General features: G+C 39.3%; 1 protein-coding gene across 1 annotated transcript; it reads right to left on the bottom strand.

Annotated features, from left to right (window-relative positions):
• Window positions 1-87: 87 nt before the first annotated feature.
• On the bottom strand, window positions 88-18,294 carry EIF3J (eukaryotic translation initiation factor 3 subunit J). Its single transcript, XM_019644918.1, has 8 exons — window positions 18,149-18,294; window positions 17,938-18,062; window positions 9,886-9,940; window positions 9,304-9,395; window positions 4,993-5,107; window positions 2,858-3,019; window positions 1,498-1,571; window positions 88-1,160 (listed from the first exon to the last, which is right to left on the bottom strand). The coding sequence occupies exons 1-8, from the start codon at window positions 18,192-18,194 to the stop codon at window positions 1,029-1,031; spliced, it is 801 nt and encodes a 266-aa protein (XP_019500463.1). The 5' UTR covers window positions 18,195-18,294; the 3' UTR covers window positions 88-1,028.
• Window positions 18,295-19,159: the final 865 nt, after the last annotated feature.

Below are 19,159 nucleotides of genomic sequence, written 5' to 3'. Positions count from 1 at the left end.
TTAAGCTCTATAAATATATAGAGAACTCTAGTCCCAAGAGCTGTGTTCTATACTCTCCAAAAATATCTCTTGGGAGGTAACACAAAATTTAAGTCCTCACAATGGTGATTTTATTAAATTAGTTGCTTTATAAAACATTGCAGATGTCATAATTGTTAACATAACAATTTACCAAACTGTAGTTAACTGGTGCAGCTTGCTGAGCATGTTTTATAAAGGAAAGGAAATGCCAAAACCCTGTTTAAAAGTTGTCCCATTGCAGCCTAGGAGAACAAAGGAGATTTCTCAGACACTTAAATCAGGCAAATAAAACAGGTAGAATTTCCTTCCCCTATTTGAAGCACTCCATCAGTAGAACATTCTGATAAACTAGACAGTCTATGCATTCAAGAGATTCCACAACTTGTAATGCAGTAATGGAGAGTTTACCTTCTTCAGCTTCAAAGTTGGAGGGTTTTGGTCATTTAATTTTTAAGTATCAAACTAGTGCTTTTCAGCCGCCGTATCTTCACTCTGAGATAAGCAGTCTTCTTCACAATGTATTTTTAATATCCTCACGCTCAATTTTAAGACAAAGCAATTTTAATACTAGGTGCACACCACATGCCCTCGTTGCAAACTGCTTTTCTTGACAAGTTATGAAGTAGTTCAAGGAGGTATGGTTAAGGCTGTATTACTGAATGGTGCTGGTAAATACTACACAATTTTTTGTCCCGTTGCAACCTTTGTTTCCAATTTAGTGACTGCTGCTATAGGATCAGATAGCAACAATGACAACATTATTAGGTTTGTTTTTTTAAACTATGATTTAGTAGCAACTGAGATTCCCAATTTTAACCCCTTGGCAGCAAGTTCCAAGTTCCCTCATTTGCACATTAGCACCTAAGTGTCAAGGGGTTAAATAACCAGCACAAAAGATACTGCACTTCTGATTGTAGCATTTGGCAGAACTGAAAGGAAAGGAAGTTGTGCTACATGTTGAAGGGATTGTGGGCAACAGAAAGAAGACACCAGGAGAAGATAAAATGTCACATGAAGTCTTCAAAGTCTTGTACATATCCTCCATCATAACCTCCATAATCTGCCAGATCGTCTTTCATCGTGGCCTTTAATCCCCCTCCAGGAACCACACCTTTCTTCTTCTTTTTGGCTTTGCTTTGCTAAAGATAAAGGAGAGTTAATTGATGACACTTGATCTACCATGGACATCTTATCTGGTATTAGCAACCCTCCCAGAGACACCAAATTCTCTGGTCACAGAAAAACTTTAGTTTCTCTGAGGGAGATCCCACACCTAACCCAGGGCAGCTTCTATTATTAACTCAGAAAAGACTGAACATGTATGTAAACAAAAGGACAGTAATGGCATTGACACACCTGTTCCAATTTAAATAGTATTGGTGAATTGCTTGACTTGAAGTTCTTACTACTTGAGAATATTATGTCTACAATGCCATCTGAATGTAACACACATTTCCCCACATAGCTTGCTCTTACCTTTTCTTGCTTCTGTTTTTCACTACAAAGCACAGTCAATGAATTGGTAATCTTTTTCAAGTCATCAATTTCCACTGAAAGAAAAAAGTAGACCACAAATTTTTAAGTGAAATCTAATTAGTCTATTCATCAACTTCAGTAACTTTGAAAAGGTCATGAATTTCTTCTGTTTGACATAACATAGTAAAGAATTATTCAGTCTATGGCCAACCTCACACATCAGAACTATTTAAAGTAAAATGGCAAACTCAACAATAAAAATTTATAATGACCTGTAATCACCAAGACACCAATGCTCAACCAAAGAGAAACTGCAAGTCTTTATAGCTCAGTGTTTCCTAGCATTCCTCCTCGTCTAAACACACTGAGGATAACCATGCCTTTCCATAGCACATCCTAATGCTCAGTGAGCACAAAACATAGAACGAAAATTCTTAAACCTACAGATGACCACTTCCCACCCCTTGTGGTCTCCATTTTCTAGCACAGGAATTAGAATGAAAACAGCAGATATCTCAGAAATCTCAGTGTACTACCAGAAGACAAGCCTGTTTAATGGACAACATATCCTTCCATCTTCATAAAAATATAAAGCTGAAAACAGACACGTTTTTAACTACTAAAATGTTGAATTTTGGTTAGAGAGCACTTCAAAAACAGGAAAAATAGTATATGCAGAAAATATCAACTATGGGTATACTGCTGATCAAATTCAGAAATCCCAGCTTAATAATAATTTCTCTAAGAAAATCCAATCTAAATCCATTATGTAGAATTCCTTTTTCTCAAAAACAATAAATACTAACAAAGCCAGTCCTTTCCACATTGGTGCTGCATCACCCCAGTTGTCACTCCCACACACCCTGCCCCTGAAATGTGACTCCTCTCAGGGCATGGCACCACACCCATGGACCCAGAGAATAGGTGCCAGCTCTGTTGAGCAACTTGCACCTGGTCACAGGCTTCCTCACTTGTAAAATGAATAGACACTTGCTATGGTTTAAGCAATAAAATCTTGTATGCCCAGAGAACATTTCCCCCAAAAGACACTTCCTAGCCCCTATAAAGATCTAATTAGATAAAATAAGCTAGTTTTTTTATTAGCTCCTGTGCCAGCAAACCTCAGATGTCTCTTTGGGAAGCCATTGTAAAAACATTACGAAGGCAGCCTCAAAAAATTAACAAAACCACTCAAACTCATTGTAAATTTGCAGAACATTTCCTCAGCAACTGCTAAAAAGCAAATCCTAAGTCTATTATAGCAACCTTCTCCCAAAAAAATCAACCTCCATCCTCCTGAGTATGATGTGCCCTTACTAAATAAAATCCACCCACAGGCATAGAGGTTAGAATTACTTACATGAAATGCACACATCTCGAACTAAGGCTTCCAAAAAACTGGCATAATATAGTGACTTTTCATATTGTGTAATTTTATCTTTTAGTAACTTTCCAAATTCTGTGAAATCATCTCTTGAAGATGGGTTCATAGCATCTATGCCATAAACTGTATTAGTAACACCTATAAGAGAAAGGGAACACTGAAAATATCAAAAATATTTTTAAAAGTTTATAAACCTATTAGCTATCTGAATAACCGTTATTTCATTCTAAAGCACAGATTCTTAACCTAGGCCCATTTAAGTCCTTAACAGAATTCAGGGGGTCAGTGAGTTTGGATGAGAAAAAGAGATTACAGCTTTATTTTTACTAACCTCTAATTTAGCATTTCCTTCCATTTTGATTATAGGCAACAAATCACAATGGCACTAGCAAAACTGGACTGCTACCAATAGAGATCCAATACTTGTGTATCACATTACAGTTGTTGCAGGTATCTTGAAACATTGTTCAGTCATCAGTACTTTCAAATTACATTACTTATTAGGCCCACCCCAGATCTTATTTAATGCATTAATAAAGAGGCACATTAATCACTGTATCACAAGTTATTTTAATATTTTGATACTTATTTCAATATAACAGGTTTCCTTTGTAAATAAAATCCTGTCTATTTTATGCATTTAAAAACATATTATGAAGGGCCCATAGGCTTCACCAGACTGCCCAAGGGATCCCTGGCACAAAATGATGCTCTAAACCGTTTGTCCAAAACAGCCCACAGTAAAGTGGGGAGAGAAGGAAAAAAGCAAAGAAAAGATAGTTCCTGTCAAAGTAACCAGCTCACTCCAGAAGTTAAGCAGGAGCAAACCATGTGTTAAATCCCAATAGAAAAATTAATCTGCCCTAAAAGGATTCTAGGCTAAGAGACAGTATACTTCTGTATCCTCCTCAATAGTTAAGTAAATTAGTTGTTAACAATATCACCAATTCAGTATTTTAGTATGAGAAACACAACACTGAAATTCTGTTATCCAAATGATGACTGTATATTTTTGCCTTTTAATCTGTAATTGGTGTCCCATATTAAAACTTGTGTGTACCGCATAAACCCTTCTCTAAATAAACATATGGATGGCTTTTATCATCCTTTGAAGACACAGCAGAATGGCTGAGTGTCCTCTGTAATGAGACGAGTGCAGTTAAGACATTCTGAGCACACACCAGTGCACAGGAGCATCCACAGCCACTCTTGACACGCTAGTGACCCACTGAAAAATAAGGTCATACTTCCATGGAAAGAATGATCACGCCAGTCAGCCTGCTTGATCTGTTTTAAAGAAGAGGAAGGGTGTATGTGTATGGCGGGGGTAGAGGGGGAATGACTAAATCCTTCTTGGTTTTAGGGTTAAATTTTAAAGTTAATTAACTGTTTCAACAGTCTACTCTGCAAAGTACTCAATAGGTGATCTCAACAATGAATTTGGTTCAACAAAGTAAGAGCTTGTAACTTGCTCTGGCCATGTTTCTTAGTTTTATTTTCTATGCCATGTAACTCTCCCCTGGAACACTCTGAACTTACCTATTACAGGATCCTGAACATGTCTTTATCTCATGCACTAACCACAGCTGCAGGTATAGTATGGCACATAGAAATGAAAGCCCCCTAACGATAGGGCATGGGGAGGGCCAAGAAGGGCTGCAGAAAAAAACTACCCTGAGCACAAGAAGCCAAGGCTGAATGCCCCCACGGGACCAACATGCTACTGTCTAAGTCTTATTCAGACTTAACACAACAGGACAGCCTTACAGGCAGCTCAGTATTTAAATCTAAAAGCTACAGACCTCACATTTCATCCAAATTTCATCCAGCTGATGAATACATTTAAATCAGCAGCATACTTTATTTGGGTCTGATGACTTTTTAATTTTTTGATACTCAAACGTAATTGTTCAAAAATCTGAACATGTATCTCACTCTACCTTGAGTAATGAAATGTCAAATAGAGAAAACAAACTGCTTTCTAATATCTAAATCAGCCAGTATCATGTTTCTTCAAAAGGGGGGTGTTTCCTGAACTTTCCTAACTTGTAAGACTTCCCCAGTATTCACTTGGAACCTCAATACTGCACTGCAAGCACACCCCCACTTACCGAAAGTTTCTTTTGCTAATTCAAGGTCTGCTTCTTCCTGTAATTTCTTTAGCCGCAGTTTATCTGCTAATTGTTCTTCTGGTGTTAGCACTTTAGGCTCTTCAGGTTCTTCTAACTAAAAAGAGACAGAAATGAAGTTTTAAAAGGGCTGGGATTATGATGGGTGGGCCTAATACATCTATATTGTATGATTTTTTTATAAGTGCATATACATAGCAAACATTTATATAAAAGTGTTTACATACTGTATTTCAGCATTCTTCCAAATAACTTTAGATATTCTTACCCTAATATTACAAGAAAAAACCCTAAGGCACATAAGCAACCTGCCCATGGTAACAGAAGGTTAACACAGCTGGTATTGGGACAGCTGAGATTCGAACCCAGGAAGACTGGGTTTATTTATATAGTGCCCCCCCCCCTTTTTTAATAAGGATTTGAGATTGCAGACAAGGTGAAAATGGCACTCACATAATGCTGCTAACACTATATACTGAAACAATCTTCCTAGGGAAACTTGGTAATATGTATTAAGTCTTAGAATATTTTTATATGCTTTAATCAAATAATTCCACGTCTAGGTATTTATCTTAAGAAACCAAAAATGCACACAAATGTTAACCACAAGGATGTCCAATAAAGTATAATTTCAAATAAATTTAGAGAAAACCTAAAAGTTCAACAGAACAATTAAAGTATGCCATGACAATACTACGCAGACATAAAAAACGTTTTTTTCCAAACAATCAGAGAAAAATTTCCTTATTTGTCTTTTTATATTACTTTGTACTATTTTAAAAAGTAGTACATTATCATTCTAACAAATTTAATAACACACAATAGAAGTCACTTATTTTCCAATCACACTCCTCTGAGATGACAGTTAACAATTTAGTGTATATCATTTCTATGTACTATAATTTTCTACAATATGTATTACTCTTACTATGAGGAGAAATCTTCAATAATATTTATCAAAGTGGAAAAAAGTCAAGGTAATTTGTGCCATTCATGGTTATCTATACCTGTACAGTTTAAAGATTTTGATACAGAAGTCTACTTCTGAAATAGATCATTTTATTTATATACATATCTTAACCCAGTACTTGGACTAAGATAAACTGAGTACACTCAAACTAAGGTTTATGTTAGAGACTAATATCAAGATACAACAAAATAAGTGTAATTCTAACTTCAATGACCAATAAAGATCCAATCAATACAACTTTTGACTTCTGAACATATTTCATGTTTAAAAAATAAATGAAAACCTTAAAATTGAAACTGAAACAAAAATGTACATCAACCTAGACATAATGAGACACAGAAAAGATAATTCAAATGACTTTAGAACCCAGGATATAATTATACATACTTAGAATATATTCTGAGCCCAAAAACAATTGCAAGAAATCCTAAACTTCATTCAGCAGCTTTACATTGTTAGCAATATTGGTACTGCAGAAAAACAATTGTTAACATTATTAAAAACCAAGATTATCAGAATAAGAGAAAATATATTACACACACACAGACACACACACACACACACAAACACAAATGTCCTAGCTTCATCTATGAAAAGGGGTCTAGAAGGCAAAGCCACCCCAATAATACAGAGTACTACGAGTACCTAGATTTGGCCTCTAAATATCATTTCCCACTAAAAGAAACCTCACAGAAGTAGCTGATTCCAGGCTTAAGGAAAAGAGTTTGTCTGGCACTTCTTATTGTGCCAGAAAACAAGGAAGCTTTCAAAACAATTGGAGTTCTGTCAGAAGGATGAAGATAGCAACTAATTAAAGGGACGCCTACTGGCCAAGTTGAGACAATTAAAAACAAAAAAAATCACTGTATCTTAGAGCACAATGAATTTATAAAAACCTGTTAAGTCCACAAATTTACTTAAAAATACCCTCCACAAAATCCCTCATTTTTCACCACTTGAAGTTATTACACCCCCTCTTTATTCTGAAAATTGGTAGTTAAAAAGAAATTAAGCTTTTACTCTTCCTTTCTAGTACAAATCATATCCAAAGTAACCAAATAGTGAAAGAAAAAAAACCAGCCAATAAAAAATAGAAGAGAAGTCACAGAATGAGAAAAATCACCATTCTGCAAAACCTAGTGAAGTAATTAGGGAATGATCATCAATGATACAAAACTATTGGGTGAGAACGTGAAACTGGATTACTTGCAAGAAGAAATATGTAATTTTAGAAGGATCAGGCTGTCACCACCTTAACCCAGTGATCAATTTTAGCATTACTAATAATAGGACATTACATGGCTGATGTGATATGATGCAATATAAAGCACACAGCATTACTTCTAAAGTACCCCAACCCAAAGTGTTTAATCTGAATCCAAACAAACTTTCAGACTTAACTCCCAAGGTACAGGAAATTGCAACTATAAGGAAGGAATTAGACAAATCTAGAAGGTGGGATGTTCTACAAGAACTGGCCTGCTCTCTTCAGTAAGTCATTGTCATTTTAAAGAGAAAGACACTCAAGGAAATTTAAGATACATTAACAACCAAATGCAATGCAAGGTCCTTGTTTGAACAAACTATATGTAAAAGAAATTTTGGGACAATTGTAAAATGCATAAAGTTTGTTATTTATTTGATCATATTTTTGTGAAAAACAATAGATGAGGGCTGACCAAGTGGCACGTTGGCTTGGGACACCAGCTCTGAGCAGCAAGTCCCCGGTTTGGATCCCACACGAGGGCCAGTGACACTGCGCCCTCTACAGCTAAGATGGTGAACAACAGCTCGACCTGGAACTGGGCTGCCGTGAGTCGCCGGCAATGGAGTAGGCTGAAGTGGGGCTGGCCGGCAGCGGATGTGAGCTTTCGTGAGCTACCGTGAGCCACCATGAGTGGCCCTCCAATGGCCGGCGACCCACTACCTCATCCGGGAAGAGCGCAATGATAATACCAACATGGGCCAGTGAAGCAACGTCCTCCACAACTCGACTGAAGAACAAAAGCACAGCAACTTGTCTGTTCCCCTCCCCCGATTCCCCAATAAAAGCATAAAAAAAATAGATGAAGCAAAAGTGGCAAAATATTAACTGTTAAATTTAGGTGCTGTATATGATTATTCATTATGCTATTTTTGCTACTTTGAAATTTTTCTTAATTAAAAGTAAAAAAAGGGGTGGGGGGAACCTCTCTATAATCTGATATGGAAAGATCTCCATGACATATGAAGCAAGGTGAAAAACTATTTAAAAAAGGGAAGAAATAAGAATATATAGTTGTATCCAAACACATAAAGACACCTTGTAGACATAAACCAATATTTACTTATGGCATAGAGGGAGAGAAACAGGATAAATGAGTGATAGATTACAAGTGCGTTTTAATATTGTTTTATTTTTTAATTGCATAAATGTGTTTTCTATTCAACAAACAAATAAATACAACATTCCTGATCTTGCTCCAAATAATTAAGAACAAAAACACTTACATAGTACATGGCAGAGAAAAGAGGATGCTTTTTGTATTTTTCTCAATAAGTACATGCAAATGAAGACCAATCACAACTAGAAAGAACTGCAGGCACTGGTAAAAAAAAAAATCACTGATGGTGGTCACTCCACAATCATGAGTGTTCCCAAACATTTTTGAAAACTTAAAGGCATTCTAATACATAAAGCAGCTGGGTTTGGTTTTTGGAAAAACCACAAATTCAGTTTGGGAATTCACTTATCTGATGGTCTCCATTAAAAATCCTTACAGGGCCGGCCAAGTGGTGCATTGGTTAAGAGCTGGCTTGGGATGCCAGTTCTGAGCAGCAGGGCCCCAGTTCGGATCCCACATGAGAGCCAGTGACACTGCCCTCTACAGCTAAGATGGTGAACAACAGCTCAACCTGGAGCTGGGCTGCCGTGAGGCGAGGGCGTAGGCTGCAGTCCCTGCTGCAGTGGGCTGCCGTAAGCTACCGTGTGTGGCCAGCAGCCAGCGTGAGCAGCCGGCAGCTGATGTGAGCTGCCGTCCAGAGGCCGGTGACCAATTTGCCTCACCCGGGAAGAGGGCAATGATGATACCAACATGGGCCTGTGAAGCAACGTCCTCCACAACTAGACTGAAGAATAAAGGGACAACAACTTGTCTGTTTCCCTTCCCAGATTCCCCAACGCTGTTCCCCTCCCCCAGTTCCCCAATAAAATCTTTAAAAAAAAAAAAAAAAGTCTTTACAAAGCCATTCCAATTGCTAGGTAATATATTTGCTGCCTGTTAAGACACTACACCACTGCTGATGTGAAAAGTTCAGTATTTTAGAAAATGAATAATACGTACCCTCTTTTTAATTTCTTCTTGCCTTTTCTTCTGTTGCCGTTCCTTCTCTTTTATCTTCTCTGTTATTTTTTTCTTTTCTGAAATTTTGACTTCTAAAAGTAAAGAAATGTTTTAATTAGTTATCTTGAATATTTTCCAGTTTGTGGGTAAGATAGACATGCTTGTGTACTTCAAGAGACCGAACCTCCCCCAGCTCCGATTTCATATAGTGATTTCCTGGCAAATAAGAATGGGAAAGTTCTAGGGCTCTTCCTTTCTCCTCTCTAACCTGACCCCGAGGATCCAACTGTCTCCCTTCATATTTCCCCAGAGTCCTTTAGGTAGGACTTAGATAATTTAACTGTGATGCCATACCCTTTACTCTTTCCTCCTAACTCAAACAGAAAAACAGCAAGCATCTAATTTGACTATGTTCTGAGAGGAGAAGAGATGCAGGAAGAGAATAAGGTGGGAATGGAAGGGTGTTTGGTTTCTAAATATCAAAATTTTCAATTTTGTGAGCATTTTGTCATTTGTCTTAACATAAGCACCAGGTGCTCACCAAGATATAAAACCAAAAACTGAGGAACCCCAGTGGCTCACCTGGTTTTTCTTCTGCCTCCTCTTTTTTTTCCTCCTCCTCATCATCCCAGTTATCCTAAAGAAAAGGACCTCCATTAATAATTCGTGCATGTTTACTTTTCCATGTAAACTTTATTATCAACTTGTCTAACTCCACAGAAACAAGCTTTGGTATGTTTTTTAGTACTGCATTGAATTTATAAATTAATGTTGGAGAACTGGTATCTTTATAATGTAGAGCAACCCTAAGCAAGAAAAAGGGCTGTCTTTCCATTTGTTCAAGGTGACTTCTGTCTTTCAAGGAGTGTTTTAAAGTTTTTCTCCTAGAAGTTTTGCACATTTCTCTTTAGGTTTATTCCCAAGTATTTCATCTTCTATGATACTACTGTAAATAGGGTTTTTTTCTTTTATGTACTCTAACTAGTTATTATTTGTGCACAGAAAAGCTATTAGTTTTTATATGTTAATTTTATATCCTGCTACCTTACTGCTTTAGTTTTATCATTGATTCTCTAGGGTGTTCCAGGTATACTACCATATCCTCTGCAAAAAAAGAGATAGCTTCTTTACTTCTTTACCAATTCTTATGACTCCACAATTGAATGCTTTTATCTAACTGCACTGGCTAAACCTGTTGATAGCAGCAGATATAATAGAGTCATTTCCTTGTCCTTCTCTTAATGGAAATGCCTGTAGCATTTCCCCAATGAAGTGCTATGCACCCCACAACATTTATGCAGTAAAATTTATCAATCTTTTATTGCTTCTTGATTTTCTTACAGCAAGGAATTTTCTTCTAGAACATGTATGACTTCATTGTTTTTTCATTTAGATATCTGATCCATTTGGAGTTTCTTTTGTCTAGTGTGAAGTATGGATCTAATTTTATCTTTTTCCAAATGGGTACCCAGTTGTCACAGCATCATTTATTAAAAAATCCACCTTTGCCCCGTCATTTACCACATACTCTATTTTCATAGGTACTTGGTCTATTTCTGTTTTCTATCGTATCCCTCTGGTCTATTGTCTCTTCATACACCAGTACCACACTGCTTTAATTACCGAGGTTTTATAGTATGTTTTTATGTAGGCTAGGGGTAGCTTCCTCTTGCAAGTTTTCAGGGTTTTTAGTGTTTTCCTGGTCATTCTTGCATGTTTGTTTTTCCATATGAACTTTTATATCAAACTTGTCTAATTCCATAAAAAAGCCTCTCCGTTAACAATTAAAACACAAGACAACAAAACCAAACTAATAGCCTCTCTTAAAGTAATTCAGTTGTTTTAAAATAAAGAATTGAGTACTTTATACTTACTTTCCCAAATGTAAAAACACCCAACATTCTAGCCAATGGCTCAGTTATTTCAAGCAATATTCCATACAACACAACCCTGGTTAATGAATTAAATCTACATAATATTTAAGCACAGTATTTAAGAGGAGTCAGGTACTTATCAAGAGCTTCATGGAACACACTCCCTAACTTGGGTGGGGCACTTTAAGGTGGATCTATACTCTGTCTTTTCTGTGCCTAACACAGTCATTGAACTAAAAATAAACCAATTATCAATTTTCTAAAGTCTCCACAGAATGTGGAAGGTTTGAGGTTAATAAGGATAGACACAGCCCTGTATTTAAATAGGGCTTTAATCTATAGGTAGCCTGGTCATTGTCTCAGCAGCCACCAGGCACACCATGACACACCATTTGACGCTGAGCCACAGGAGGCCCTGACGCTACTGGAAGATACAGAGGCTGACTAATGTGCCATAACTATGACGCCAAGTTTCTGGTTTTCTAACAAGACAGATCATAAATCTGAATCAGTCTAAGTATGTAAACTAAGCCCTGATTCTTAAAAATCGGTTAAGTCCACCAAAGAAACAAAAAATCCTAACTAAGGCTACTGTGGGGTCTGCAAGCAGAGTAGGAAGAACTTGTATGAAAGTAAAAATATTTTTATAATCACCTTACCTTGGCAATTTAACCCACGGTTCAGAGTTAACAGACTGAAAGCAAAACAGCTAGTCATTGTTTGGACATCTGAGACACTAGAGTTAGAAATTAGAAAGCAAATGTTTGCATTACCTTGCTGGTTTACTTAAGTCCTTATATCAATACACCATAGTACAAAAAGAACCAGAGAGCTAAAAATAAAAGTTAACTACCAGGCATTCTTCGTTGTTTTAATCTTCACAGAACACAGGAGAGGTGGTCTGTGAGTGATATGCTGCTTAGGCACACAGATAGGAGCATTTGCTTACTGCCAGGGGTTGCATATTTATAACTCTCTACTAATAATAGTAATGATAATAATAATAGATAGCATTTACTGAGTGCATACTTTGCACCAGGCGCTGTGCAAAGGGCTTTACGTGTAAGTAACACACTTAACCGAAGTAAGTAAGGTAGTGTTATCCCCATTTTACACACAAGGACACTAAGACCCAGGGATAGCTACCCCACAATCTCAGTAAAAAAGTCAGGGAAACTGTCCTGAACAGACCAAAGTTCCTTTAACGTGTCATAGTAAACATGACTTCTTACCTGAGTCCTGAAGTATAAAATAAGTACCTGGGAACTAGGTTCCTCCCTACCAAAATTTCTTCTTTCAATTTGTTTTGAATGAGCTCCACTGGAATCGCAGGGAATCTCATCAGAGAGAAGGGTTATGGCACATAATAAGGACATATGCCCAGCTACAACTGTTATCAGTTACCCATATCAAATCGTGATGGTTTTCTACTAATTTTAAGAAACTACTCTAGCAGCCCTAGGTACTAGGAGGCTAAGAGGGAAGAGGTATGGCTGAAAATGAGCAGCTCCATCCCAGTAACTCCAATATAGAGAAACAGATACAACAAAGGAACATTTTTGCTCAATGCTGATGTTCCTCAATTCCCAGTAAAAAAAACCATCACCCCCACCACACCCATATCACTGCTATCTCATTAACACTAACTCTATGTCCCACTTCTGTCCCTGTCTCTGGTTTCCCCATCAAAGCATGAACCTTATCCCAGACAGTCAAGTTAAACTGTCCCTCAGCCAGGCCTAAGGCTACCTAGATTCCACAACAGAGTGGATTTTAGTAGCAAAAGCAGTGGTTCCTAACAGGTCCTGGGAACAACCATGACAGCTACTTACACCAGTTCATAGAAGGACCACTGAAAGGCATGTCTTGCCTTTTGCCCTTACCTTAGAGAGCTTGAAACAAGTCTGCCCTGAAGTTACTACCACACTGGGACAAGTCCCTAAAAAACGGAGCATAGTGATGTTAGCAAAAAGACTGGTCACGTTTCCAAATTGATAATAATCCCAAAAGCCAAAGACCAGGTAGCTTTGTCCAGGAACTTAAGAGTTATTGTTTCCTTAGTTATAAATTTTGCAGGTGCCCTAAAAGTAAATGTAAAGTAGAATGTCTAAATCTGCCAAATTTTTTGTAAACATTGATTTTGTAAATGCTGACAATAAATTCAGATAAAATGCAAAAAGGATTCCTAGAGAAAATTAACACTTAAAACATGGCAGGAGTCCATAATTTAGTAAGCCCTAAATGGTTATTTGCTTCAAGAGACTACCTATCAATATCCAGTTAAATTCCTTATCCAATTATTTTTGATAGCCAATAAATCTTCTATTATATCCAATTTATCTCCAAAAGAATCACCCAGGCTGCTCTCCTAAAATGGCTAGCTTAGAACAGAGGCTTTTTATAAACTATGTATTTATTTACTTATCTATCCATACTCCTTTTCTACAGATACAAGCCAACATCATTTGAGCCATTTCTCTGAAAGAGATGGCTGCTTTTCAAGTTTAAAACCTGCTTCCCAATTGAACTAAGAATTGAAAACAATACAGAAAAATTTTAAACCCTGCTTTCTTTTTATTTCTGACAATGTGGCCAGTAGTTGGCTGGTCTGTCATTTTTATAACATACAACTACAGAATGTCACGTGCTATGAAGGAACACATTTAGGGCTGAAAATGCTTTCCAACTTAAGCAAGATATATTTATAGATCATCAAATAGAAGTAGCTTCAAAAGAGCAGTAAAATTTTTCTGCCCCATAGCAATAGCCCACTAACTAACATACAATCCTTCCCCTTTTTTTAAGTAGTTAGTTTAGATAAAGCACAACCTCTGGCAGGAAAAAAGCCTTTTACTGGTGGTGTTCTTTAAGTTATACTGACCTGCTCTGAGAGGCCTCAGAACTCTGTAATGAGTTCCTGGCAAGGCTGGACTTCCCAGCAAAGTTCAGTTTTTAAAAGAAATTCAAATGTTCTTCCATCATCTCAAAACTAAGCTGATCTCTAGAAGCCAAGTCATTTATTTAACTCAATTCATTAAGTTATAAACATCCTACTATGTATGCTGGCTCAGCACTCAGTTGAATCCCATCACAATGCCTACCTGTCTCATTTTCGGTACTGTTATCAATAAATTCCACTTTAAATTCCTGGCTAAGCAAGATCACAATCAAGACACTGAACTCTATCTAAACAAGTGGCTTATTTTCAATGGTCCAGCATGACAAATACATTAGGTAAATATTTTTCAATAACAAACATGTTTCATAACTAAAAACTTATAAAAATTGTCAGGATATTGAAATGACACAATTGAGATTTTTCTTCAAAATAATCTGGTTGGGGGAGGAGAGCAGTAAGTGGAGATATGTAAGAATTAAGATTGACCATGGGTTTATTAACTTTTCTTTCTACTTCTGTAAATGTTTGGAATTTTTCATAAATTACACATACTCCCATTTCCTTGCAAAATGCCCGCCTTCTGAGTATTTCCCAACAATCTCCCATTTCTCTGACATACAGATCTTCAGATGTGCTGTTTCCAATGCTTGAAAAATGTCTTTGACTGTCGTAGATTTAAGCTATTAACCCACATAGGGTCCCAACAGATGATTCAATAGGTAGGATGAGGCAGGCAGCTTTCAACTAAGTCAGTTCTCTAGATCTTTTTAAGAAATTTTATAATAATGTTATAGAAGCAAATGCCTGAGATACTTGAACACAGCCAGAAGTTTTCGCAAAATAAACTCTACACCCTTTGAATACATCTAGTTTCTAATCTGTTCTATTGAAATGCTGGGAGACTAGTAAAATGGAGTAAAAGTTGTATTGTCCCTGCTTGCAGTGAGTAGATATACTCACTGCCTTCTTGTCAACACAGCCTACAAAACATTCCAGCAATGGGGAAGGAGTCCAGTGATATGTAACAAGTGAACAATTCCTCCCACTGCCTCTGCATAACATCAGTATAGTAAGAAAAGTAAAAGAGAGCCAATGTGACAGGAAAGTATGCTCCCAACTCTCACCTTTTTTAACAGGGAAGAAGCATCGTCCCCCAGTGAATATTAACAATTCTACAGTTTCACCTAAATCCACTTCCACCACTGCCAGACAGCTTTTTCAAAAGTCAAGGAAGCAGCAAAATGCTATAATATCTACTGAAAAACAGTAAACTACTGGAGCAAATTACTGTAACAAAGACCTCAATTTTCTTTTCATTTCTCAGGACATTACAAATGACATTAAATCTATATTCTTTAAGGTTGGACACTAGATACTGACCTAAACTGAAAACCTTACTGTTTCTACATACCTTTTGAAGACTTTTTAAAAATTTGCACATTGTAATAAGGACTATGATTATTTGATCTCACGGAAACTAAGGCTTGTTTGCATTTCTTTACAAAAGGATTAGGTACTAAAACATAAGAAATAAGAAATTTGGAATCACTACCATCCAAGGTGACAAAAATTCAACTCTAGATTGGTAACCTCTAAGCAAGCAAAAGTTTGCTTGATAAACATGGTCATTCTATTAAGAACACAAAATTCACAGTAAATAGCCACTGTGGAGAAAACTTACTCCTTCTGAGCTTAGCAAATCACAGAATAAACCCCAGATACTAGATCTAAACAGCCTACACATACTTTTCACTAACCAGAAAAATTAGGCTACATCTTGAAGTAATAGACAATTAACATTTGAGTGGCTACCAAGTCCCAGGCAAACTCTGCTTAATGTTTCACATACTAAAATGTAAATCACCCCCAAAATAGCTCCTATAATGATGGCATTTACAGACTGGGGAATTAGAACAGAAAGGTTAAAAAACTTGTTTATGACCACAAATATATATAGAAAATGTCAAGGCAACAATATAAATCCAGGTCTGTCTGATTCCAAAGCCCAGGAATAAAACTACTACATGGATACAATATCTTGGGAATTTTGAAGAAACTCAACAGAAATAAACCAAAATTTCAACTCAGAAATAAAATGGACAAGTTCAGCTTTCTTCTCCAAGATCAACTTCAAAGTTTATGTAAAAGAAGCTGTTTGTATAAAAGAAACTGTGCATTGATAGAGTGACTGGACAAGACGAAATCTCCAAAATTAGTTCCAAGTGGTCAGAATTGTCTTTATCAGGATTGACACCATTTTAGGTCCAATAATCTCAGAAGTCTACTTCATAATATCAGTGCAGACTACTCCATTCAAACTTCATTTTCTGGTACTTCCCTCCCTCCCTCACCCACCCATTTTTCTAATCTTTTCATTTGATAACTTATTCCCAGCTTTCATAATAGATGTCTTAACTGCCACATCCGGTATGCATAGAAAAAGTAAAAGGACAAATCTGAACTAAACTCTCAACACAAAATCCACTACAATGTAGGGAGGTAACTAGTATCTTGCAATGAGGCTGTTAACACAATCCATTCCCAAGTCTATATGACATATAAATAGAAGTATCTTCACAATAGGACTATTCATTTATTAACTTCAGTGTGTGTAAAGCTCCCATCATTCCTGAACCTCAGGCTGTTCGATTAATTGGACATTCACCTCAGGAGAAAAGGGTAAAATCCAAACAAAAGCAGTATTAATATTAACAGTGATGATCTAGCTTAAACTTTTTCAAACCAAGCAAAAGGACTTGTAGGGTTCTGAGTATATGCTTAAAGGTAGAAGTTAGAAAGTAAAATATTCACTAAATGAATCAAAATCACAAAATACCATTTTCTAATTCATACAAAACTTTATCTGCACAAATTGAAAAGATTTTGAGAACTTTGTTAGTAAGAGTCTTAACATTCTGGGTTTGAGATTTTGAAGCTACTCTTTAAAAATGCAATAGTCATAATCTCATCTGAAGCCATATGATGAGCCCCCCCCCCAGGAATTTTCAAAAACAAACGACAAAGGTAAATGTGGCTCAGGTCTACAAGGCATTGAAAAAACCCCTAAAAAGAACACTGGTCCCCTCTCTACTCTAGCCACCAAATCCTTGCTATCTCCTTAGGTATCGTTCGTGGTAAAAAAAAAAAACTCTGTCAACTCTCCATTTTTCAGGGTCACTGCGTGGACTACCCAGGTTTCTGACCAATAACTTCTGGCTATCTCAGTACTCAGTTCATCCTTTTACCAGTGTGTAGGGAGGGAGGCTAAAAGTTATTTCACTTTACGGCTTTGCTTCTATTTCTCGTGCGGAAAAGGTTAAAATTAAGTCACAATATTTCAGTCTACTTATTCAAACTGTACAAACGGGCCTTCGGGGACATAAATGAATTACTGGCGTGGGGAGACCTGAGCTCAAAAACGCAGGTGGGTTGTAAGATTTTTCCATATGGTAGAAGCCATGGAAGCTCAATCACCAACTTCCCAGTCTCGCTCGGGCGAGCAGCCCCAGACTGCGAAGTTTGCACGTGGGCTGGCCCAGCCGCTGCTGTCACCTCCCGTCGTCAGTTGGCGGGTGGGATCCAGGCCGGGGAGCCGACCTTTTTTAAAGAAAAGCAGGGGCCGCCGCTGCCGCCCTCGCCAGGGAAGTCCGAAAGGCCACGCTGCCGTTCTCTGGCCCATATGGCCCGCGAGCGGAGGGGAAGAGGACACCGCCGGGCTCTCTGCTCGCGCCTGGGCGCACGGCCCGCAGGCCCGGGCGGCGCCCCTGGGCCGAGTCCACCCGCCCGCCCTTCGGCGGGCAACCCCGCCCCAGACGGCGTTAGCCCGCTCCCGCGCTGCCCGGAGCCCCAGCCCGCACCCACCTTGACGTCCTCGTCCTCGTCTTCGCCTTCCCAGCGGTCTCCGCCGGCGGTGGTGGTGGTTCCGCCGCCGCCGCCGCTGCCCCCCACCTTTCGCACTGGGTCTTCCACGGAGAACGTGTCCGCGTCTACGGAAGAGAGCGAGCCGCGTTAGTGCCTGCCTCCGCGTGCGGCCAGCGCCGGCCCGGGCCCTTCCCCCGGAACTTCTCCTCACCCCAGGAGTCGGAGTCCCCCGCCGCTGCCGCTGCCGCCGCCGCCATCTCGAGCCGGGTGTAAGCGTGTGTGAGCCGAGAGCCAGCGAGGAGTTAGCGCGGCGGAGGTGAGTCACTGGATTTGCTCTCGTTGGCCCGCGCGGGGCAGGCTGGGACCGTGGCTGACTGTATGCCGGGGCCCAGGCCCCGCCCCTCTGGCGGCGGCGCGCGCGCGCGCGGGCGGGAATGGGGCGTGGGACGAGTCCCTCGGAAACGGGGTCGCGTGGGAGGGCGTGGCCCAGGGTCCAGTACCAGCGACGCCAGACAGTCCTGTAGGCTATTGGGGCGGGGAGAGAGGAAGCGGCCAGGAGATCGCCAAGCCAGCCTGAGCTCCGGTAAGGAAACGTAAGTGTGGGGAAGTTAGCACGGTCCCTTGCCTAGGCGCTTGGCCCTCGCCTGTCCGCGCCACCCCTCCCCTGCCACGCCCCAAACAATCCGTCACTTTGATCGCCGCCCGTGGTTGCTGGCGGATGCCAAGGAGACCTCCAGCCTCTCCACGCCGCGCTCGGAAACGGGCTCCGAAATCCATGCCGCCTGTAGGGGAGGTGGACGCGCCTCGCCTACCCCCGGAGAGTGCAGTCGTGCGCAGGGGGACGGGACATCCCTCTGGAAGCTGGCGTTCGCGGTTCTCCCGGGCGAGTGGAGAGGACGGCGTTCCTGGCAGCCTTCCCAGCCTGGGTGCTCGGACTCAGCTCTTTGCACGTTTGCCTCGAAGTAGTCACGAAGGAATCGAAAAGAGCCCCCATGCTCGAGGATTTTCCCTGCGAGTCTCTTCAGGCCAGTACGTGATTCATTCTTTCGCAGAACAATTTCGGAACTCCTGCGCTAGGCATAAACTCTAGTCTTGTCCTCTTGGAACGCACAATCAAGTAGCAAAGATAAGCGTGTAAGTAAACTTCAACATAGTGTGATGACTGCAACAAAAAGAAGCATTGTGAGGTTAAATGTAAAAAGATAACCTTAACGGCGGGGCG

Source organism: Hipposideros armiger, unplaced genomic scaffold, assembly GCF_001890085.2.
Source record: "Hipposideros armiger isolate ML-2016 unplaced genomic scaffold, ASM189008v1 scaffold_92, whole genome shotgun sequence".
Taxonomy (NCBI): domain Eukaryota; kingdom Metazoa; phylum Chordata; class Mammalia; order Chiroptera; family Hipposideridae; genus Hipposideros; species Hipposideros armiger.
The sequence above is the reverse complement of the archived record's forward strand: the minus strand, read 5'-3'. Positions and strand labels throughout refer to the sequence as shown.